The 24,394-nt window shown below is 42.4% G+C and overlaps 1 protein-coding gene across 4 annotated transcripts in view; it reads left to right on the top strand.

Annotated features, from left to right (window-relative positions):
* The window catches only part of LOC103188189 (casein kinase I), a 54,407-nt gene extending 31,902 nt beyond the window's left edge, over nucleotides 1-22,505 (top strand). Inside the window, exons 8-13 of one of the 4 annotated variants that reach the window (XM_042342981.1) lie at nucleotides 4,232-4,380; nucleotides 5,365-5,463; nucleotides 7,897-8,007; nucleotides 8,830-8,936; nucleotides 13,853-13,876; nucleotides 20,711-20,841. In XM_042342981.1, the coding sequence (XP_042198915.1) occupies nucleotides 4,232-4,380; nucleotides 5,365-5,463; nucleotides 7,897-8,007; nucleotides 8,830-8,936; nucleotides 13,853-13,876; nucleotides 20,711-20,765 (545 nt within the window). In that variant the 3' untranslated portion in view covers nucleotides 20,766-20,841. Of the gene's footprint in view, nucleotides 1-4,231; nucleotides 4,381-5,364; nucleotides 5,464-7,896; nucleotides 8,008-8,829; nucleotides 8,937-13,852; nucleotides 13,877-20,710 lie in introns of all 4 variants that reach the window. The other 3 variants (XM_042342983.1, XM_042342982.1, XM_042342984.1) reach the window with 3 other exon arrangements.
* Nucleotides 22,506-24,394: the final 1,889 nt, after the last annotated feature.

Here is a 24,394-nt window from a genome sequence, read left to right as displayed (position 1 = left end):
CTTAATTAAGGACTCAAGAATTTTCCCTAACACTGATGTCAGACTAACTGGTCTATAGTTCCCCCTCTTTTCTCTCCCACCCTTCTTAAATGGTGGTGTTACGTTTGCAATCTTCCAATCAATGGGAACCATTCCAGAATCCAGAGAATTTTGGAAGATCAAACACAAGCCATCCACTATCTCAGTAGCCACCTCTTTTAAAACCCTCGGATGTAGGCCATCAGGTCCAGGGGATTTATCAGTTTTAAGACCTGACAATTTACCTAAAAACATTTCTTTACTAATATTAATTCCCCCAAGTTGCTCGCTAACATTGTCTTCTTGGTTCCCCTCTATTCTTGGTAGGTTTTCCGTGTCTTCTAAGGTGAAGACAGTAGCAAAGTACTTGTTTAAAGACTCTGCCATGTCTTTGTCTTTGTCCCCTACTATAATTCCACCCGTCTCTGCCTCTAACAGACCCACATTTACCTTTGACAGTCTCTTCCTCTTTATATATTTATAAAACTCTTGCAGTCTGTCTTTATGACTCGTGCAGTCTATCTTATGAATCTTCATTCAAATGAGTTTGAATGAACTTGACCATGACGTCACCACAGTCACAGCAGAGACTATTTGGATAGGGTATAGGTGATCTTGGATGCGCTTTTTTTTTCCTCTGTAAAGTTCCTATTCCATAAACGGAAGCTGTTGTTTTAAATGGGAACATGTTAGTATTACTCTGCTCAGTAAACTTCCTGTTCTTCCCTGAGATGAGCATTTTTTTGTCCACCAGTTTTGAATTCACATCAATCTTTTGACCAAAAGAATCCGTTCATTTCAAACTGGATCAAGTTGCATAGGACAGTGAAATAAACCATACCTTGCTGTCAATAGATAAACTCTGCAATCTTACCACATAACAAATAAAGTAACTTTATGTCACAAAATTTATGCAGTTGAGTCATGTTATAATAATAAAAATCCTTACATTCGATCTAGTGCCTTATCACGTCATCTCACAGAATATCTTGTAAAGTGGATTGACTGTATATTTTGTGGGCGAAACACGGCAGCTAATTGAACACAGCAGTGTCCCACAAACAGTTGTGGAATGAATAACCAAATTAAAAAAAATTCCTCCCGAATCATAAGAATGAGATCGGCCAATCTTTTTTAAACACAATGTTGATGTTAAAAGAAAAGTTAACTCAGCAATTAGGGTCACTTGGAAGAGAACTTTCCCATGAACCCTATTGATGCCCAGTCGAGCAGGATTGGGTACATTTAGTAATGATCTGAATGGAGACCTTAACATTATGCTCAAGGGGAGTCACCATTATATTACAGTATCTGCTTCCCTGTTATAGTGCCTGCTGGCATCAGTGCACAATGGGGCGAAGCTGGAGGTCTTTGCATGAATGACCACACAGGCCTGTTGACTCCTGATAAGAGCGATAATTTAGTGCTTGAAAAGAGCTGATAATATCTCTTGCATCACAGAAATGTGACCGTGGACCCAGAAATTGACCTGCCAATTTCTTTTTGTTTTACTTTCACAATGTACCTTTTTCTGTGTTGACACTGACGGCATTTATCCAGCAAACCTGTGTATGATTACCTTCTCTGGAATATCTCATTACCGATGGAAATTTTAGCGTCAATATGCATTTGTCCTGCTGTTCTCCTACGCTTTGTGGTTGGGCCACATCTCAAGAATCAGCCCGAGAGAATTCAGCACCAAAATTGCACAGCAACCAATTTCCTCCCTTGACTCTGATTTAGACCGCATATACAGTACCACCCAACTTGGTCCATCAGAAACTGTCAAACAGAACAACAGTGGATTGTATGTGTTAAGAGGCACAGCCATGGCATCTCTTTTCCACGATGGATTGGAGTTACTGCATTCAGTTATAATCTGAAAATTACATGCTGTCTCGGTAGAGAGAATTTCTGTGTACTCTCAATCTCAGTATGACCTAAAATCCACTTTTTTAGGACTGAATTTGTGAATTTTTTTTAAGACTGTTTGTGGACACTGCTGTGCGCAATTGGCTGCTGGATTTTGCCTACAAAATACATAATCAATTTACAGTGAACATTTCTGTGAAACTAAATGAGATGTCTCAAAATGTGATAAGGTGCTATATTAAATACAAGAATTATTATTAAGAATTATGATGTGTAACTATGTACAGGACTGTGTTCTGTGCCTACATTATCACCTTGTTTCCTTTGTGGATGGAGGGGACATTAGAATGCCCTCCACAAACATCACCACTGTGTATTAATATAATGGCTTTTACATTGGCAAACAGCTTCACAGAGACTGAGTGGGAGCCCAAGCTGGGTGGGAGATCAGGGGTAGAAAGAAGATGATCAAAGGCACAGATAGGTTTTTAGAAATGTTTTGGAAACAGGGAGGGAGAGTTGTAGGTAGATGTATTTAGGAGAGAGTGGGGGTGAGATGGCTGCATATGGGGGTGGGTTGGGATCAGGGAGGGTGGAAGGAGATAGTGGCCAAAGTGGTCAAAGAGGAGAGCCTTGAAGCGTGCCCTGAAGGAGGCAAGGGAGGAAGCGAAGGAAATGTGGGATGGAGTTCCAGTGGGTGGGGGCAGAGAGGCTGAAAGTTCGACCACTGATGTTGGAGTGGGCCAAGTGGGGGACATGGAACAGGCCAGAGCCTGCTGAGCAGAGGGAGCAGACAGGTTGATAAGGGGTTAGCAGATCAGGGAGGTAGGAGGGGGCAAGGCCATGAAGGGCCTTGAAGGTAAGGACGAGGATTTTGAACTTGATCCTCTGAGGGATGGGAAGCCAGTGCAGCCAGGCGAGGGTGGTCATGTGGCCAATGCAGCCACAATGATGGGGACGCTGAGCTTGTGGAGTGTGGGACAAGGTTGGATACAGGCTATGGAGCTCAGTGTAGTCTAATGGTTAAGCCTGGAAAGCCGGCAAGGTGGACATTGGAGTAATGACGTCTGGAGATGTGACCGTGTGGAATAGGGTTTGGGCTGGATAGAGGTTGAGGTAGGGATGGCGACAACAACAAATTACATTTGTAAAGCGCCTTTCACGTCGGAAGGACATCCCAACAGAAGTGAGTGATGTTGTGAAGATGGAGAAAAGCGGATGTGGTGAAAGACTGATTGAAAGGTTGAAAGGAGAGATGATGTTGAACAAAATTCCACCAATCCTTTATAGCAGCAATTTCTTTTTTTGTTCCCCAATTCAATTTCCAAATGTGTAAAATATAGTTGTTTATGTGAAATATTAAGCTGGTAAACTTCCATGTACAGAGGGAGGCTACTTATTTTGATGTAGACTTTGGCCCACGTGCGTACAGTCAACTCCTGATATCTCGACCCTGGCTTAAATTGTCACAACCACTTAAGTCATCATGCTGTCAATATTCTGGCTGCATTTATTTATGTATGTATACATACACCTAACTCGCTGCTCCGGGTAACTTGTCATTGAGCTTTGCCTTAGTGTTACGCGTTATCGGAAGTTTACTATATATTAAGATAAACCAATAACATTATTCTGTTTCTTCCCTCTCCCCTTGCAAAGTGAAATTAGAATTCTGGAGATAATAACAAAAATAATAATAATCCTTGCCTTCAATAAAGCACCTTATCAGATCTTCGAGACGTCACAAAGCTCTTAACAGAATATACTGTAAAGTGTAGTGACTCTGTATTTTGCGGGCAAAATGCGGCAGTCAATTGCGCACAGCAGCGTCCCACAAATAATCGGATTTAGTGACCAAATTATTATTATTTATTTTATTTATTTTGAAGAGATTATTAACCCCGGAAAAGGGATCCGCCAATCGACTAACAACTGGGTTCCTATTTACTGCTGAGTAAACCAAGGCACATGGAGTAAGGAAATTTACCTTGCATTTGTTATAGCACTTTTCACGTCGGGAGGACGTCCCAAAGCGCTTCACAGAACACACTGTAAAGTGAATTGACTGTATATTTGTGGGCGAACGCAGCAGCCAATTGCGCACAGCAATGTCCCACAAACAGTCGTAGATTGAAAATGACCAATTTATTATTGTTTTTAGTTTTGGAGGGATTATTATTAGGCTCTGTGTGGAGTAAGGAAACTTGCCCAAGGTTTCGCCCTCTGCCCAGAATTGAACTCAGGTCTCTCGCTTGCAAAGCGAGCGCTCAAACCACTGAGCTACAGGACTCCACATCTTTCTGTAACTGCGTGCTTGATCTCCTTATTTGTTTGTTTGCAGAGGAGATGTCAACATACCTTCGCTACGTGAGGAGGTTAGACTTCTTCGAAAAACCAGACTATGAGTACTTACGTACACTTTTCTCAGAGCTTTTTGAGCGAAAGGGCTACACATTTGATTTTGCATACGACTGGGTCGGCAGGCAAATAGTAAGTAATAATAATATTTCTGTCTGATTTGGACAATCTAGGACAAAGCGTTTTCACTGACCAAAGAACAAGGTTCCACCTGAAGGAATTAAACTAATGTTGTAAAAATAAAGCAGATAATAAAATGATTAATGCGGTATGTTACGTTACCGGCCTGTCCACTCCCTCCGCTCAGCTGGCACTGGCCCGCTCCATGACCCCTGCCCGCCCCACCATCAACATTTGGTTCGACCACCACTCTGCCCCACCACCCCGGAACTCCATCCCAGAGCCTCTCAGCCTTGTTCCCACCCTCGCCTCCTTCAAGGCAAGTCTCAAGACCTTATTCTTTGACTGTGCCTTCGGTATTCCTCCCACCCCCCACCTTGCCCTCCACCCCTCTTGACTCCAAACCCAGCTCAGGTGCAAACCCTTGACTGTCCAGTGGCTTGGGACGTCTTCCCAATTTGAAAGGCGCTACGTAAATGCAATGCTTTGTTATTATGTGAATGGATGGATATATGGGTTCCACTCTTCTAGCAATAGGCCTTACTATTTTAAATGAAGAAAATTGGTCACTACTGTTCCACCCAACAATTCTCTTTCCTGTGGACCCTCCAATCTAACTCGCTTCCAATTTGGCTAATTTTTTGTCTAAAACCGATAATTTTGTTCACAGCTCCCAGCCATCATAGAATCATAGAAAAGGAGGTCGTTCAGCCCCTTCAAGTCTGCATTGGGCACGTCAGAGAAACAAACTGAATTCCCATTTCATGAGAGATTTCAGAGAAATGCAATCCTTCCATGAGGGGCAAAACATTCAGAAAATCTAGTCGGTTATTTGTGGCCCTTTGGATATTTTTTAGTAGTTATGCAATCTCTGGTTCACATGTTAATCTTATAAATAAACATTAGCATCCGCCTCTGTATATAGAGGCTCTGGCTGATTACTCTTCTGTCTGTCTCATTTGTCATTTGTGATGGCCATCGTTTCTCTATCCACAGCCCACACCACTTGGATCCTCTCATGAATCTGGAGTAACTCCCATAAACAGAGAGAATAACACACGGGAGAAAAACCAGCAGCAGCCAGTCCGCAACCAGGTCTGTACAGAGCCCTGCTGGCAGTCTGGCTCATTCCTTGCCGAGCGCCTTGATTTCATCGGCCTTTCTGAGGCGTGAAAAGTTACTATTTAGAAACTGGCATTACCTAATTCACTAACCATTACCTGTGAGAGGGACTGACTTGTGTTACCCACATAAACTAGTTTAATTAAATTGCTGCTGGGAGATCAGAGTTGCTTTTGCTACAGCAGTAGGCCATTAAATAAACTGGGCAAGTTCACACTGGAGAAGAGAAGGCTGAGGGCGATATGATTATGATCTTTAAGATTTTGAAGGGAATAGATAATGTAGACCATGAGAAGCTGTTTTATCTTGTACTGAATTAGTAGAACTAGAGGACACAGCCTGCGATTGATCTGCAGAAACTTTACTTCAGTGAGCGAGGAGTAAACGTATGGAACAGGCTCACTGGGGAAACAGATGGTGGAAGCAGAAACTGTTGATTGTTTCTAGAAAAAATGGGATAGATTTTTGCTAGAAAATAATATCTGAGGATACAGTATATAGTTCGGGACACGACATGTCAAGCGACTGCTTGGTGGAAGGTGAACTAGATGGACCTTGGTCTTCGTTCGCCAGCAAATTCTTATGAGAACGTCCTTGATAAGCCTCGCCGACATTTAATTACTTTAAAAGTGCTCTGGGTTTCATTTGTAAGCCAAATGGAGACCTGCGTTCCACGATTTCACTCTGCAGAGGGAGTTTCTGTGATGTACTGCTTTACTGATGTTACGTGATGTGAATGAACCCTTAGAAGAAGCTGATTGAGAAGTGTCGAGCAAATGTCCATAATAGCTACAGTCTATAACCAGTACTGACATTTTCACCACCTAAGCACTTCTTGAATTAGTATGTTGAGTTCAAAAACCATTCCAGAGATCCCACGCAACTGTAGCTGTGAGCTCTGCAGACAAGAGATGGAATGATGAATCTCAAGAAGATGGGGAAGGAACAGATATGCAGTTAACAAACAGATTGCCATCCACACTGGCCATTTTCTGTACCAAAATAGGAGAGAGTGATTCAGATATTTTCTGTGGACAAATAGATTGAGCGTTTTAATTGCTCTGTTGCAACATTATGTCTGCTTGGGATCTCGTTTAATATTTCAAGGAACTTTGTCACTGAGATGTTTTCGTTTGTGAATTAAAATTATTTTATTATATTTGATTTAATAATTTAAACACTCTGGGATGCTACCCTGTATGAGGAGGGTTGTATAATTGTTGTTGATTCTCACCACTGCAGTGAGGTGATCGCTCTCTGGTTCGTAGTTTTTAAGTTTCCATCCCGTCTATACCATAGAATCATAGACAATAACAGCACAGGAGGAGGCCATTCGGCCCATTGTGCCTATGCTAGCTCTTTGAGTGAGCTACCAACTAGTCCCACCCTCGCCTTCTTACCCCGTAGCCCTGCAAATATTTCCTTTTTAAGTACCTATCTAACTCCCTTTTGAAAGCTATTATCGAATCTGCTTCCACCACCCTTTCAGGCAGTGCATTCCAGACTGTAACAACTCTCTGTGGGGAAAAAAAATAATTTCTGCTTGTCTCCCCTCTGGTTCATTTCCTAATTATCTTAAATCTGTGTCCCCCGTTTACCGACTCACCCGCCAGTGGAAACAATTTCTCCTGCTCTACTCTATCAAAACTCCTCATAATTTTGAACACCACTTTTGAACATTAAATCTCCACTCAACCTTCTCTGCTTTAAGGAAAATAACATATGCAGCGATTACAGGGAATGTTAGTTTTATTGCATATAAAGCTCTTTGTTTTAGTTCCTTCATGCTGTTGCTTGTGGAGGAGGAAAGAGGAACAAAGATGCTTTTTTTCTCCTCTTTCCTTCCCCCGTGCCTCACGCATGGTCTTTCCTTTACCATACCATCTTCTCTGTCAGGAGCACAAGCCAAATGGGCCAAAAGCTCCTGCAGCCTTTGAGATCTTGGTGCTTCACTCACAAAATAGTCAATTCGCATTGCAGTGTATTCATGAAGCGCTTTGAGACGCCTCGAAGGCATGATATAGTGCTGTATCAAATACAAGGATTAATATTCACTTTGTTCACTCGTTTGATGGGAGACGCAAATCATCTGCAACGCGAGTGTACCCCCTTGTGTGTCTCCACTGCTGTGTACAGTACAGTTCCACTTCTCTTGCGACACCCTTGCCTCTGTTTGGTGCACACTCTCTGAATTGTTTTTCACGTTTCCTTACAGCTTCTTTTTACTTCCTTCACTTTATTTCCAACTGTGTTAGTGTGCCACATGAGGCATATCTAATCAGTGCATGAATTTGTTCTTTTGCTTGCCTGTTTACTAATCACTGTTGACTAACTGTTTGTTTCACCACTTTGCTCTGCTGTATGGGGCCCACCCTTGTCATCCCCACTTCTCTAACCAATGAGTAGACCGGGATGGCTGATCGCAGAGGAGCATGGGAAGTTCAGCCAAATCGACAGCAAAATCCCTCTTACTTGACTTCCCATCTGACCTCCGACAGACACGGGGGATCAGTGCAGGTATCCAATTCTTTGTCACTTTTATTTTAAAAAATGGGCCACGATTTACTCTTAAACTCTTACTAAAAGCCTTCACAAACCAAAAGGTCATTAACCCAATAGTGTGCATGTTGTATCCTTGTCTGAAACATAGAGTTAAATACGATTTGTTTGATTTGTGGAGTCAGAGAATCCAAATTCTGCAGGAATCGACCTTGTTGTGGGAATGACTACAATGTGGTTATTGAGGCTATCAGAAAATCGCAGGCAGTGATTTTGTTGTGGAAACCGCCAATTTTTGTAGTTGTTGCAACTTTTAATGACTATGCGCTCCCACTGAACCATCCATCCTTCCATCAACCCACTTCTCACACTCATTGGGACCATCCGCCTGACCATCAAATTTGGACCACAAAATTCACGACTTTCCTACAGTCTTCGTCAATATGTAAAATACAACGTGCAGCTCTTACTCATGTCCATTCTTTCTCTCTCTCTCTCCTCATCTCCTCTCCCCCTACAGTACCAGCCCTCTCTCTCTCTCTCTATCTCTTTCTCCCACACATAGTACTGTAATGAAATATTTCTGCTAATGGACAACTCCCTGAATGCTATCAACAGCAACGTTTAACTGATGTATCTGGAATTTGGTTGCAGGAAAATCTTCCATTTCACCATCCTCCCCATAGGAGTAGAAGCCCAGTCACAAAATACATTGGGGTGGAGGCAGTGAGCTGCTAACTTCTCCCAATAACGTTGCAAGCATGTTCCCCGGACACAGCAGTGAATCGTGTAATTATCTCACTGCGACTGGGAAATCCTCACTCTCGTGATTGTTTACAGGTGGTCAGTTCAACAAACGGCGAGCTCAATACTGATGACCCGACAGCAGGGCAATCCAGTGCACCAATCACAACCCAACAAGACACAGACACTGCAGAAGACACCAAGTATGTGATCTATGTTGTGTGTACTGTCTCTGGCTTGGTGAATGCTCCATCTCTCACTATTTATCACTTCCTCCTGTTAGTGCTGTAGTGTGCATTATTGTACATGTGCGCACACTGGTTTAACTTTTGCACATTGCCAAAAAGGTCAAATTTTTTTTTGAAGGGCAGTTGGAAGGCAAATTGATCCCAATTCATGTCTCTTTAGGAACTTTTCTTAAGCTGTTCTTGATTTGTTTGAAATTTTTTTTAAAAGTTCAAATTTTGAATTGCAATTTTTTTTGCACTTGCTCAATTCTAATAGAGAGAGATTTGTCAGTCTGCTTGGAAAATAATCCAAAGCAGCAATGCTTCAGTTAAATCAAATCAACGACTCAGCCCTTGAGAGAGAAGGAATATCAGTGTGGAAAGGCTCATTGATCGATAAAACCAATTCTGCGATCTCTTCCATTCCTAATGCATTGCCATTATTTGTGTTATCCAATGGCGCTTAACATACACTGTAAAATAGTGTCTCCAAAATAAACTAGTAATGTGCAATCACATTCCCCAAATCACCCAAATTTTAAGCATCTTGGTATACAGTGTTAAACTGTCCAAGATGGAACTAAATAGGGGAGATTGTCTGTTCTAACACTGAAGATAATTTCACAGACCAACTTTGGTCATCATTTCATTAACCCAGCAACCTCAGCATTCCATTAGTGCTGTTCTTCTGTGATGAATAGTGAACGTGTGGAGCATTAACCTTGATTGAAGTGATTCTGGCTGATGACTGCATGCACAGTGTACTGTGATTCACATGGATGGAACCGCAGACCGCAGTCTCCACGATCCGTTTAACCCTTTCACTGTCTCATTGGGTTAATCTTGGTTGCTCTCCTTGTCACAGGGCAACTGATTTTATTAGACAAATGATTATTATTCTTGAACTAAGTAGTTAGTTAGGTGCCTGTTCTGATTTTGAGTGCCATACTGATGGAAACTTTGTTGTAGGTGACCCTATCCCATAGACTGAGAAGGGATCGGATTGCTAGGTAGTACCTGCACATTAACAGTCTCTTTCAACTTCAGTCCAGAGAGATTTCAGACTCTTGTTTTAAAGGTCCAGTTTCAATGAGGAATTTCTGGCTTGCAAGCACAAAAACACAGCTGCAGATCAGAGCATTAAAGGTAATTAGTACATGAATGAACAATAGATTAGTATTTACCATAGAGTGGGGACGGGGTGGGGGGGCAAAACAATTTGCTCAGCAACTTGCAGTTAGGTAAAGTGGGGACTTCTGGTCACCTATTCCTAGTATGGATATTAATGTCCTTGAAAGGCTAGTGGAAATCTGGAACTCTCTCGCCCCCCCCCCCCCCCCCCCCCCCCCAAAGACTGGATGTTGGATCCATTAACATTTGCAAGACTGAGGTGGATAGATTTCTGTTAGGGTCAAGGTATCAAGGGATATGGGGCAAAAGCGTTGAGGTACAACCATGATCTTATTGAATGGCAGAACAGGCTCGAGGGGCTGTTCCTATGAAACCATACAATGTAGGAAAACCAGAACATTCCAGGTATCGGTTATTTAACTTGTGAAAAAATGTTAAAGAGGTCGGGTCTGAGCGCTGCCACAATCTAATGAAATGTTGGAGACGATGACAGGGATTGATAAAGGTGATCCTTCAAATTGTTCATTATGGTAAAGGGTTTAATTACTGTTATAACAATCCTTGCTTTGATGTAGCACCTATAACGTTGAAATGTGTTGAGGTGCTTTCCAGGGAATTGCTGTCAGTGTAATGTGTATTCTGTGCGCAATTGGCTGCTGCGTTTCGCCCACAAAATACACAGTCAATTCACTTTACAATATATCCTGTGAAGCGCTTTGAGACGTCTCGAAGACGTGATCAGAAGCTATATCAAGTGCAAGGATTATAATTATTATTATTTGCCACACACTAGGAGAAAGTACAAAATAGGCATTTAGGAGGGGATGTGTAGGAAGAAGTGAGATGTATAGACCAGGTTTGATTCCTGGTCTGTTGTCTTAGCTGGAGTTCAGCTCCCCGAAGGTAGAGAAGGGAAAAATCTACAGGGTTTTCACAGAAGGGTGACCATACCTGATTGGTATTTAGAGATCTGCACTGAAAAGTCCACATGTGTGGACGGCGGCTGAAAATAATAATAATAATAATAATAATCTTTGCATTTGATATAGCGCTTTTCACGTCGGGAGGACGTCCCAAAGTGCTTCACAGAACACACTGTAAAGTGAATTGACTGTATATTTGTGGGCGAACGCGGCAGCCATTGCGCACAACAATGTCCCACAAACAGTCGTAGATTGAAAATGACCAATTTATTATTGTTTTGGAGGGATTATTATTAGGCTCTGTGTGGAGTAAGGAAACTTGCCCAAGGTTTCGCCCTCTGCCTGGAATTGAACTCAGGTCTCTCGCTTGCAAAGCGAGTGCTCTAACCACTGAGCTACAGGACTCCACAGTCCACAAAATAGCAACAGGCTCTGCTTTGGTGCACATCGCAGTCTGCCATCACTCTATTTTGCCTCACAAATGAATGGTGACCACTTGACATTGTGCCTGGGCAGCGTTCGTGGGTACCGTACGGTTCAAGCGGGATGGTTAGGAGAGGAGGGGTGAAAGGAAAGAATAAGTAGTCATCAACAAAACGTTTTTGTACAAATGGTAACCAAGATAAAAATAATACTAATAATCCTTGCATTTGGTGTAGCGCCTTTCACATCTAAAGGATATCCCAATCACAGGATTGACTATAAAGTGCAGTGACTTTTTTTCTTAAGGGACAAATTACCTGAGAAATCGTGGAAGAAAATGGGTTTAAGAAACAACTAGACGGGTTCTAGAGCGTGAGAGAAGGGTTTGAGGCATATGATTAATCTCAGTCCAAAGGGATTGACTTATTGACCTAATAACTTTTCCTATTGATTAAGAATTCTCATGTTCTAAACATCATTTGGGAGATGGTAAAAAATGAGAATAGCTTGCTCCATTTCACTAGTGTTCATGTATTTTACACCTGAGTAGAAACTGCTTAGATTCAATATTGAAAAGGTTTTATTGCCACCTAACTGAGCAGAATAAAAATGTTTATTTTAGCCATATATTCTTTAAATTGCCTACAATTGAGCGTGTTGGCATAGAGAAGGCAAGTTGTTGATGTAACTATTGGTGTGCCAGTGAAAGGGTTAATGATTCCTGCATTTCCATACCTTTCTCTTGATATGCTTTCATACGCCAGTGAATTGGAACAAATTTAACATACTCCTTCCTCGAAGGAGCTTGTGTTGTCAACACTGCAGTTGTCCTTTCCGCTGCAGTTAACCCTCAACCTTTACCTTGTCAGATTCATACCTGCCCTGTATTTACCTGCATTGTAAGCTGGTTTCCCCGCTCTCTGCTGTCAGCACAAATATGAAAGGAGTTTTGGAAGGCATGAACACTGCACTCATCCAGACCTGTAATCAGGCCCAAAACAGAGACCAAATGGCTGCTGCAGTGAAGTAAAGCTGGGAAATCAGCAATAACTTACAGGATGTGACACTGATGTTCTTCTACTTGTGGGAATGTAGTCACAGATTCAAACCAGGCAAATTAAAATAAAGTAACCTAGTCCAGGTTCCGTGGATATTTCTGATCAGTCCTGGTGGTCCACAATGGGGAGACGAGGAGAATTTTTTTTACCCAGAGAGTTGTCATAGTCTGGAATGCACTGCCTGAAAAAGGTGGTGGAAGCAGATTCGATAACAACTTTCAAAAGGGAATTGGATAGGTACTTGAAAAGGAAAGACTTTTGCTAGGATATGGGGAAAGAGTGAGGGAGTGGGACTGATTGGGTAGCTCTTCGAAAGATCCAGTACAGACACGATGGGCCAAATGGCCTGTAATAATCTAGGATTCTATGATGCTCCTCACCATTAATGTTGCCTAACTAAAGTAACCAATGCTGGAGGGTCTCCAACAACAAAATGCATGTTTATTGGGAACGTTTATTCATCTCCTGTTAAATGTATGTTGCTGTGATATTTTAGCAAGTACAATGGAAGCTCGCCATAAGATCACCCCATTAATGTTGTCGCCTCGCCAATGTATGCAGTGTGTTTCTTTTCAACATTGTATTAGACATTGCAATAATATAGGCTCAAGTGAGAGCAACCCATTCATGTGGTCAATATTCCTGAATCTGTCTGCTGACCCTATCAGGAAGTGTGTGCTGTACTTGCTGGGATGGCCTGACAGCTTGGATCCTGATTCCAAAATACCATCCTGGCCATGTTCAGGAGAGGGCACATGGATGAACTCAAATTAATTACCTTGATCAGGTAACAACCAAAAATCCACTGATCAAAGTTTTAGTTATGGAACATAATTCCGTTAACAAAGTGTAAAGTTTACTTGGAGGACCATTGTTTCTGTTTATCTTTAAGTAAAAACTTCATTCAATTCCTTTTTTATTTGTTAGCTGTGCAACCTATTAACCTGTGAGTTAATAACTTAGACACCCTCAATATGATCTTGTCAATTAACTGGTTCCACTCGTCACTTTCTGGGTTTGGAGGATATTTTGAGATTCCAAACACATCATTCTGACGGCTTGTTATTTAAAAAGCTTGTGTGTTTTAATTGGCTGATTTATGCATTCAGGGATCTAGTACAATCTCTTTTGCTTCAATATCCTGTGCTGTAGCTGATTTCCTCCCCTGTCCCTTTCCTGCTTCCTCCATTCCATCTCAGCAACTTCTCTTGCTCTCTCTCTCTCTTCTGCCCCCTCCCTCTTCTCCCCCCCCCACCCAGCAACTGCCCTGTATGAACCATGTGCATGATGAGCCTTAACGCTAGGACTTTCTCCTCTTGGATTAATCTTTTGTCTTTTCTCTTCAAACTCTTTGTAGCTGCGTCAAAGTGCTCAACATGTGGTGAGTCCCGCTCTTTGGTCAGGGAAAGAGGGAGAGGACCAGGCCAGGCTAGACTGATTGAAGCAGAGAGTGTGGTGATCTATCCACCTTGCATTGCTGTTCTGTGCACCCAGTGATTGGCATTTAGTTACATCCACTGTATAATTGTGAGCAGGTTTATTAATCTGCATCTAAGTACATAATACAGACTGCATTTAACAAAATACACATAAGTCTATCCTTTATAACAATAGAAGTCGCTGGATACTTGGACATTTGACCATTTGAAAAGAAGCCATTTACTGCATTTCCTTCATCCCACGTTCCTGTGCCCTGAGAACATCCCCCTCCCCAAATCATCGAGTAACAATGCCCTCATTCCTGTGGACTGTTCCTCTCCCCTGTTGGCCACGAATGTTGCAAGCAGGTACATGAGAGTGCAGCTGATTGAGTTTCTGCCATTGCAAACCACTCCAGATCCATGTTCCTGGTGCTTGTGTTGAGATTCCTCCATTTGACTTCCAGATAGAGACTGAATCAGAGGCATCACTTGATGGCAAAGGCTCCTCCTTGAGATTCCAACATTGCATCTGTTCAGTCTTAATGCCAAGTCCGTCAGCAAAATATGAGAGGTGCCTAATCAAGGGTCTGATGTCTGGTTTTGAGTCCCAGGTTAATGCAACATGTGAAGAGACCTGACTCGTAACCACATGTCGCAATCAAATAATAATAAACCTTGTGTTTGATACAGTGGCTTTCATATCACCAGGACGTCTCAAAAAGTGCTTCACAGGATTTACTATAAATTGTCGTTACTGTGCATTTTGATGACGGACGAATTTTATAAGTTTATTGTGGATGCCGCTGGCTTCTGTTGTAGATTTTCTTTCTAGAATAGCATTCAGCTATTCACCTTCAAAGGAAGATCAAAATTATTCCCCAGAACTCCCCCAACCCCCATGGCCAAATATCCCTGTTGTAAATTGAGTTTTTGAGAGCTGGATTATAGGGTTTCTATCGATAGAAACTGGTGTTTATGGATTTTGGTTAGTCTGGATTTATTGATGGCACCTCAGTGCCTCTTTTCCCAGTGTTATTAATCATATTGGAGCCCATTCATTGCCTAAAAGTATACAGTTGTGTTTGAGAAACTGTATAGTTGGCGGAACTGATATCGACCAGTGGTTTAAGTCATTCATTGTGTTTGCCAGTATGTAAATGGATTTTATCTGCTGTGTAATTTAATGATAGTTTTTTTTATTGCAATATTGCCATTCTGGTTCTTCCCCACACTACATTAGTAAGTACTTTCCACTGGCAGGGGAGAAAGGGAAGTAACAGAAGTGACATTACCTTCAAAACTGTGATGCCTTATGCCATTATGGGGAATGTTGCTAAATGATTTGTTGTGCTCTCATACCATTTATAATTTCAACCCAAGAGGAACATTAGCATTTGTCAAACCATCTTTCTTGGGCAGTCTCCTTGTCCCTGAGCTGGCTCCAAGGTGATGCACTTGCCACTGGAATATCAAGTCAACCCTCTGTGGCAGTCTTGTTATTCTGGTTCTTCAGGCAAACGGATCCACATTGCTTATGAAGACCAGCCAGTCTAGTTCATTGGTAGATCTTGGGACTCTTCCCACTCAGCTCTTGTTAACTCTGCTAAAGAAAGTCCTAATGGGTAGGGTGGTCCTAGCTTAACAAACCATAGTAATGACAGTGCTTTCAATGGCAAACTATGTGGTTAATCTCGCATCAGTACCTGAACACTCGAGTCCCCAACTCTTAAGAACTTGTGTCAAGTATTGTTTGAAAGAAGGTAAGCAGGGTACTCCTTGCAGGGGGAAGAGTGTGCATTGCATTCCCGATCCGTAGGTGTCCAAGATGAGTAGAACTCAATCTCGTTTGGATTGTCTTAAGCACTGTGATGGTTTTCGACGTGTGTCAAAAACCTGGCTGAACACAAAAATACCCGGTCATTCATCACAATGCGTCATTTTTTCCGATATTCTCTTAATTTTTCTCTTTTAGTAGATTCCTTTCTTTGTATTCTGGATGGAGTCCTTTAGCTCAGTGGTTAGAGCACTCGCCTCGCAAGTGAGAGGACCTGGGTTCGATTCCCGGTCAGGGTGAAACATTGGGCAAGTTTCCTTACTCTACACGCCTCTGTTTACCAGCAGTAAGTAGGAACACGGTCGTTAGTTGAAAATAATAATAATAATAATTTGGTCACTCAGTCCATGACTATTTGTGGGACACTGGGTGCAATTGCCCGCAAAATATACAATCAATTCACTTCACAGTATTTTCTGTGAAGCGCTTTGAGACGTCTTGAAGACGTGATAAGGCGCTATGTCAAATGCAAGGATTATTATTTTTATGTTTCTTTTTTATGTTCAGTTTTTCTAAGACATTCAAAGTGACAGACAGCATTGATGAATGTTATTGCCTCACAACCAAACACATCACAAATAGTTGTGAGATCTGCCAGGATACCTGACCCACATGAGGTGCAATGAGTGAAACTGGTGAAATCTTACGCTTGACAGTGGCAGAGTCTGACACTAGCCAGTGGGAGAGAGAGGGGGGGAAGATGTCCGTAAGTACGATCAAAAAGGACTTTAGGCAGGATTTGAAAGTGGGGAGGGAGGTGGCAAGGCGGAGGGATTGAGGGAGAGTTCCAGAGTTTCGGGGCGTAGCCACCTTTATTCACCAATGTGAGACTGAACTCTTATCTCCATTCCTTCGTAAGATGTCATTTTAGTCACCCACTGGCACATCAGTAGGAGGAACTGAGCTGAGATTATAAAGTAGAAGCAAGTTGACATTAATTCTCTGATTTAATTTTTAAAAGCCTCACGTGCAAAATGTTGTCAAATGCATTTTGAACATCCAGTTCAATTGTATCTGCTGGGTTTCTCCCAACTGCTGATTTAGTTAACTCCTCAAAGATTTTCAGTGGAATCCAGCTGTGTTCATTGACCAGTAGATTTCTGAGGCACAAACTAGCCATGATTTTGACCAGCAACAGATGTAAAATTCTGAGGTGAATTTCAACTGCGTAAAAATCCAATAAGTGGTAATGCATTCCTCAGTGCTGTGTTTCTACAGTGTATTCCAGAATAACCTGCTGAGACTTGAATCGGTGTGATATTAAGTCCTGTATTACAGTCCTGTAGAGTAGTGGTTAGAGCACCCGCCTTGCAAGCGAGAGTACCGGCTTTGATTCTTGGGCGGGTTGAAACCTGAGGCAAGTTTGCTTACTCTACATGCCTGTGTGTGGGACAATTGACTGCTGCATTTCACCTCCAAAATACATAGTCCACCCACTTTACAGTATATTCTGTGAAGGGTTTTGAGACATCTCAACAACGTGATAAGTCATTATATCAAATGCAAGGATTATTATTGTTATCAAGAGGGTCTTGTCTTTCGATTGCTTGAACTTTTTTCTTGAACCAGTTGTCAGTCTAGATCTCAGAACTGAGAGGTTATACTATCAGGAAAGGCTGAACATACTTGGACTCTTTTCTTTTGAGTAAGGGTAAGGGGTGACCCGATAGAGGTCTTTAAAATGATGAAAGGTTTTGATAGGGTCGACATAGGGAAGATGTTTCCACTGGTGGGGGAGACCAAAACCAGGGCCATCAATATAAAACAGTCACAAATAAATCAAATAGGGAAGTTAGAATAAATTTCTTCACACAGAGAGTAGTGGGAATGTGAACATGCTGCCACAAGGGAGTTGTTGAGGCAAATAGCATAGATGTATTTAAGGGGAAGCTGGATAGGTACATGAGGGAGAAAGGAATAGAAGGCTTGAAGGCTTAGTTGAGGAAGGGCAGGAGGAGGCTCATGTGGAGCATAAACACCGGGATAGACCAGTTGGGCCGAATGGCCTGTTTCTGTGCTGTATATTCTATGCTAATATACTTGATCACTTGCCTATCATGGAAATAGTGGAGTGAGAAAAGGTGGCTGCAGAATCATGACGAATCACTAACAACTTGTAAGAGAGAAGTAGCTAATTATTTGGGGAGGACAAGTTTGCAGGGCTATGGGGAGAGGGCGGGGGAGTGGGATTGATTTGGAAGCTCTTTTCAAAGAGTCAGCACAGACAATGGGCCGAATGGCCTCCTTCTGTGCTTGTCCTGTGCTTCTATGACTGCTATAAGGGCTTTTCCATTTCCTTGAGTCAGTGAGGATTTTATTGACTTCCAATTAAATTTTCTGCAGTGTTCCCTCCATGTACCTTAGTATGGATGAATTGTGCAAAGTATTTTTACACTCTTAATGGGAGACGGAGAGATAGAATATTGAATTTCTCGGTGAATTTCCTGTCCTGTTCCAATACCACTTCTAGGCAATCTCTAACCTTGTGTGGCATTAATAGCTTTCATTATACAGATTTGTGCAGTCGGCCACACATATTGAGTTTCCATCATTTTTCCTTGAAGATTAAATCTGCTGACGAGCAATATTTTCAATTGAAAAATAAATCCAATAAATTAAGTGTGAATGGCACTGAACACTCCCTGATGCCTCAAGGGTAAATACCGCACTCGTAATAACTGACTTCCCAGATTTTTTTCCCTAATTGGGAGTATCATCCCTGCAAATGTGAATGATAATTCAGGAGCTTTTATACTTGTGAAAGGTATTGAGCCTATATTTTTTTTAAATCAAAATGTAAAATTGCGACGCTCTGTCTGCACTGACAAAGCAGACTTCTGCACAAGTTCCACCAAGTCCTACTGCTTGTTCGTGATGTCTCACTGTAATGAGATCTAACACCTCATGTAGTTTGTCAGTAGCCTCGTCTGTGTTTTGTACTGTATGCAGTTTCTGTCCATAGACTCAGTGTTTTGCAGGGCCGCAGTCAGCTTTGTAAACATTGCTCATCATAAACCATTTTTAAAATGAACCACAGATTCTAAAATGTAGGAAAGTGTGGATTTCTGAAATATATTTCCTCCAATTAACAAAACTTCAGCAACTCCTACATTTTAAAGTGACTGTGACTGTACACTGGGGTTCAGGTCTGCATTGTTGTTTGGGTCAAAGGAACAGCTTAACGCGGGCAGGAATGTAATGACAATACTTGTGATTGGGCTGCAGTCGTGTGTTGGGTGATGTTTACAGGAAGATGGGAGACTAACAGGAAGACTTTATGGATGCTGGTTCTATGGTCAGAGTTGTACTTTCATTGCTGAGCAGATGAAGTCAACCTTTGGCCCATTTGATCTTTTCCTTCCTGAATATTAACCTTGCCCACATCCATTCAATGAGTCTCACTCTCCTGGCCTTAATCACCCTTCTTCGTGACCCAGTCCATCTGATGAATACTCCCTGTGTAAAGTTTACTTCTAAATTTACGTAGACGCTCCTCATGCTTGACACTGGTGATCAGCCTGGCTGCTTTCAACAGTACTGTACAGTGTGCCTTAACGTAGAGTTTCCTTCCTGCTTTTGAAGGACTCAATCAGCCTTAGTCTGCATATTGCATTTTAATCCAATTAATGTTCGACTTCAAGATCCTTTCTCTCGTTTTCAAATCCCTTCATGCCCTCGCACCTCCCTACCTCTCCGATTTGCTTCCCCCCCCCCCCCCCCCGACACCAGCACCCGCTGCCTTCCCTCTCCGCTTCACCATGGGCAGTCGTGCTCTCAACCACTACGCCCTGAAACTCTGGAACTCTTTCTCCCAATCCCTCCGCCTTGTCCCCTCCCTCCCCACGTTATCCCACCTAAAGATCTTCCTTTTTGATCGTGCTTATGGTCACCTCCCCTCTCCCTCTCCCCCTGGCTCAGGGTCAGACTCCACCACTGTGAAGCGCTCTCCAGTGGTGCAGTCTGACCCCACGTGAAGGACGCTGTGTAAATGCAAATTGCTGCTGTAATTCACAAACCTGTTCTCATCTTTATGCATCGATATGGATGTGTATATACATTATCATATTGTTAATGCAACAGCAGCGCCTGGCTCATTCCAGGAGCAAAAATTGGAGTAGATCTGAATGTGACTTGCACATAAACAGGCCAGTGCTGTTTCAAACCTTCTCACTGAGATGTGCAATGTCAGTGCAATGTACCTGTGGCATAGTGTACACAGTATTAGAATGAACAGGGCAGAATAGTAGGTTTTGATACTTTGACACGTGGATTTCAAGTGGATCAAACACTATCTTGTCCCCCTTCTCTCCCTCCTTCCCTGTAAGTCAGGCATTCCAGCCTTTTCCTTTCTAGCTTTCCTCCCTGTGAGCCAGCCGTTCTTTGCCTCCCTCCCCATAGGCTAGTCTCCCTCCCTGGCAAGTTCCTTCCTTTTCTCCCTCCCTGTCCCTAGTGTGATATCCTGCATTTTGTCATTGTTCTCAGCCAATGTAAGTCCTCTTTAATGGTTGCCTGTGATCCAGTGCTTAACTGAGTCTGCTGTGAGGTAAAGATAACCTTGGCAAAAATCCTAGACGTTGATAACAGTAACTTCAGTAACTTAAAAGAATTAGATTATTAGGTTCTCAGGCTTTTGTAGCAAACAAGTATAGTACATTAGGAGGGGAGTTTTCCAGTAATTATTGAGAGCAGAACAGTCAGAGAATCCAACTGCATCTCCTTACAAGTGTGTAGTCTGATCACCTACACCTTTGTAATAAACCTTGATTCCAATACTTTACGTTTGGAGTCCACCTGTTATCAGCATCGAACATGTAAGCCCTTTGGAGGGAAGGGGGCGAGGTTGACATGGGTTTGTAGGTCACTGTTCCTAGCAATGTTAAGCTTAGCTGTGCAAATAAAGAACTGTGTTGTGTTTTAATTGAAAGTGGCCTTCATCTTTATCCTGTCTTCCACTTTCCAGGTGTTGCTGCTTCTTCAAGAGGAAAAAGAGAAAGGGCACACAGAGGCACAAATGACTACGTTTGTCCAGGGACTGCGAGGTTCTGCTTGCATGTTCACCTCCTCTTATTTCAGATGAAAACGACATCTGAGCGGTTGAGAAGCTACAGACTGATTTCTCGTTTGCTTTTGCCTGTGCCTGTGTTTCCTCTGCTGGGAAGGACCTTCTCGTCAGTCCGTCAGTCAGTCAGTCAGTCAGGCTCAATTGCACTTATTATGGAATGACTTCTCAGACGAAGATGGACCCTGGCACGCGCCCTCAGCTTTTTCTGGCCAGGAAGAGAGGATAAATCCTCCCCTGTCCTGTCGTTGACTCGAGACGAATGGTGGGAAGACTCTGCCCAAACAGACACTAGGTGGCACAGCATCCCAGCTAGGGGAGCCAGGTGTCAGCCAGAAGCCACATGACATTGTGGCAAAGGGGGCAGACAACACATTTGTCAAAAAAAAATGGTTGTAACTATTTTGTGATGTAGCATACAAGCTGTGACGAATTTACAATCTACTGTTTTTCCCAACTCTTCACCCTTTTTTTGTCAATCTTCTTTGCAACTTTTCAAATGTTGGCAGATGTGTTTTGTGTATATGCCGTTTGAAGTAATTTTTAAGGAAAAAAAAACAAGAGGTGGGCTCTTTTGCTTTCTCGAGGTGCACTTAATATGTCGGTGTGTATGGGCGTGGGTACGTGTGTGGGCGTGCTGGGATCCAGACCAGATCAAAGATCAAACTACAACAGCAAAATGGATAGTCAAATAAGAACACACACACACACACACACACACACTGGCCGCTGCAGCAAGTTTCAGGCCAGTCACTGCCACTTTTTGTGTTTTTAGTTGAAATTTCGATGGTTACATCCAAAGTACAGCGTTTCTATGGAAACATTACTAAGTTAAAACAGCATTAATTCCCTGAGATTTTTTTTCTTAAGTCGGATGCCACCAGCCTTTGACACAGCATCTGATTTAAGAATTGTTGCAAAATGGTTGCCAAAATAAATGAACAGCTTGTTACTTTTTTTTATGTTTTAGGTAGTTTCACTGGACAAAAAGTAGGTATTAGCACTGCAGGAGAGGTGACTTTTCAAGGGAGGCACCCTTCTAATTCCAGCCATGTACACTGTCGGAAGAGTTTCATGTCTACTCCTCATTGTAGTTTATCTTCAGATGGCATAAACTCATCTTTCTGGGGTCCCAAAGAGTAGACTTCTTTCCATTACATGTAAGTACTGTACTAACTGAAAGGCTTGTGTTAATTGAGATTATGGAACTTGAATATTCCCAAAAGTTTAATGGGAAAAAGGGTAGTGGGTGGGGGCTTTAACCCTTCATGATACGTGCAGAATTTAGACCCTTAAGCACACTCCGTACCTGCTGGTCAGTGACACTGCGGAGATGTTTGCTTAAGGCAGCTGTGTCCTCAGGAAGCCGCAAAGTGCCTGTGGCTTAGTCACCATCCCCAGGCTGCCGTGCCCCTAGTTTAGCCACACATTGAGCATTACAGAAATTTACCCGTTAGCCAGCCCCTTCCCCCTGATTTACAGAGATCTAAATGATGCTGAGCTGGACCACAGGGTATTGCTACAACATTCTGTATGCCTGGACATCATGGCTTTGGTTCGTTCCAGCACTTCACATGGAGTCAGAGATTGACTCCAGCCTGTGGTGCCAGGCAACAGCATGGCTGTGTTTTTGTCACTTCACAAGTCTCGAAACTCGTCCACAGCACTTTTAACAATGAAGTGTATTGGATTAATTAAGACAAAGACTGAGATGTTTTTCCTACAAAATATCCAGTCAATTCATTTTACAGTATATCCTGTGAAGCGCTTTGAGACGTCTCAACGACTCAATAAGGCGCTGGATCAGATGCAAGGATTATAAGGATTGTCACAAAGATGGAGATGTCCTGAACATCCTCAAGTGACAAATGGACTGACCATTCTGGGATTACTAGCTGTGATTCAGCCAGGCCTGGAGGTGTGTTTCTGAAGCTAAGTGGGTAGAAGTCGTGTCGGCTTCTTGCTATGCCTGAAGGTGCAGCTCTCTTCACCAATTCATGACCCGAGTCAAAGGCTATGATATCTTAAACAAATCTCTCTATGGAGCAGATCTGGAGCTTTGAGGAGATGTATTTTGTGAATCTCCTTCCTCAATATATCATTGTCGGGACCTCCAATGTGTTTGGCTAAAAATAAGCTAAGTGTAGAAATCAAATAGTGTGTGTCTCAGCCCCTGTGTGGGTGTGAGTGAGTCCCCAGTGTTGTTCTCCACCTTTAGCCGATAGGTGGATTGCTTTTACGGGAGAATAATCTCTTCAAAAAACAAATAATAATAATAATTTGGTCCCTCAATCTACGAATGCTTGTGGGACACTGCTGTGCACAATTGGCTGCCACGTTTCACCCACAAAATATACAGTTAAATTCAGTTTACAGTATATTCTGTGAAGCGCCTTGAGACGTCAAGGAGACTTGATAAGACGCTATATCAAATACGAAGATTATTATTATATAGTGCAGCGCATTTTGTGCGTCTCATGTGGAGTGTTGTGTGGTTCAGAGTGAGCCAAGCAACCCCTTGCATGGTAGAGAGACACTGGCATTATCTGCCTGGGTTTGTCAACATGGCTGTTAATCTGTTAGTGGGGATCTGTAGCGAGGTTGGGAAGGAGAGAGAAAATGCTTCTCTCTCAAATCTACAAAATATTGCCCATCCTTAAATGATCTCATCATGCAAAAGTTTATTTACCTCCCCCCCCCCCCCCACTCTAAACCCCATTTAAATTTTCTGTTTTTCCCAGCTCTTCACTGAGTGTTCGAAAATGATTTTCTTTTTGAAAATTATTCTTTTTCTGGAAAGGTAGCCAGCCCGCTGTGTTTTTAAAATCTGGAATAAAGACATCACGTTATTTATAAAGTGAAGCTCGATTAAAACAAGACAATTTCTGTGGCCAGTAACTCGCAGACTTCAATCCCCACAATTTTAAAACTCCAGATTAAGAAGTGTACCTCAGTGGATAGAGCACTCACCTTGCAAACGAGAGAAGACCTAGTTTGATTCCTGGGCAGGGTGAAATGTTGGGCAAGTTTCCTTACTCCATATGCCTCTGTTTACCTAGCAGGAAGTAGGAACCCGGTTGTTAGTCGATTGGCGGATCGCTTTTCCGGGGATAATAATTCCTCAAAAAAAAATTATTTAAAAAATTGATTTAAATAAAATCCATTCAAATTTTTTTAAAAAAATAATAATTTGGTCCCTCACTCCACGGCTGTTTGTGGGACACTGCTGTGCCGTGTTTTGTCCACAAAATATAGTCAATTCACTTTACAGTAGACTCTGAAGAGCTTTGACAGGTCTTGAAGGCACTATATCAAATGCAAGTATTATTATCTGCATTCCAGTAATCTGAATAACCACTGTCCCCACCTTTCTAAGTAAAGCATGCTGCCAAGTCGCAGATATCTGTCGCAATGTCTGGTGAAACCCTCGTTGTGGCGAGCCCAGCAATGGCCCACTGTAATGTTTACAGGGTAATCTCGTCTGTACATCGGGATTCCTAGCCTCTCAGCTGTACAAATTCTACTTGTGTTCAATCATTCCATGTGTAACTTTGGAGAGTTTAGTGGAGGTAACCTGACAGAGAA

Source organism: Callorhinchus milii, unplaced genomic scaffold, assembly GCF_018977255.1.
Source record: "Callorhinchus milii isolate IMCB2004 unplaced genomic scaffold, IMCB_Cmil_1.0 Scaffold22, whole genome shotgun sequence".
Taxonomy (NCBI): domain Eukaryota; kingdom Metazoa; phylum Chordata; class Chondrichthyes; order Chimaeriformes; family Callorhinchidae; genus Callorhinchus; species Callorhinchus milii.
The sequence above is the reverse complement of the archived record's forward strand: the minus strand, read 5'-3'. Positions and strand labels throughout refer to the sequence as shown.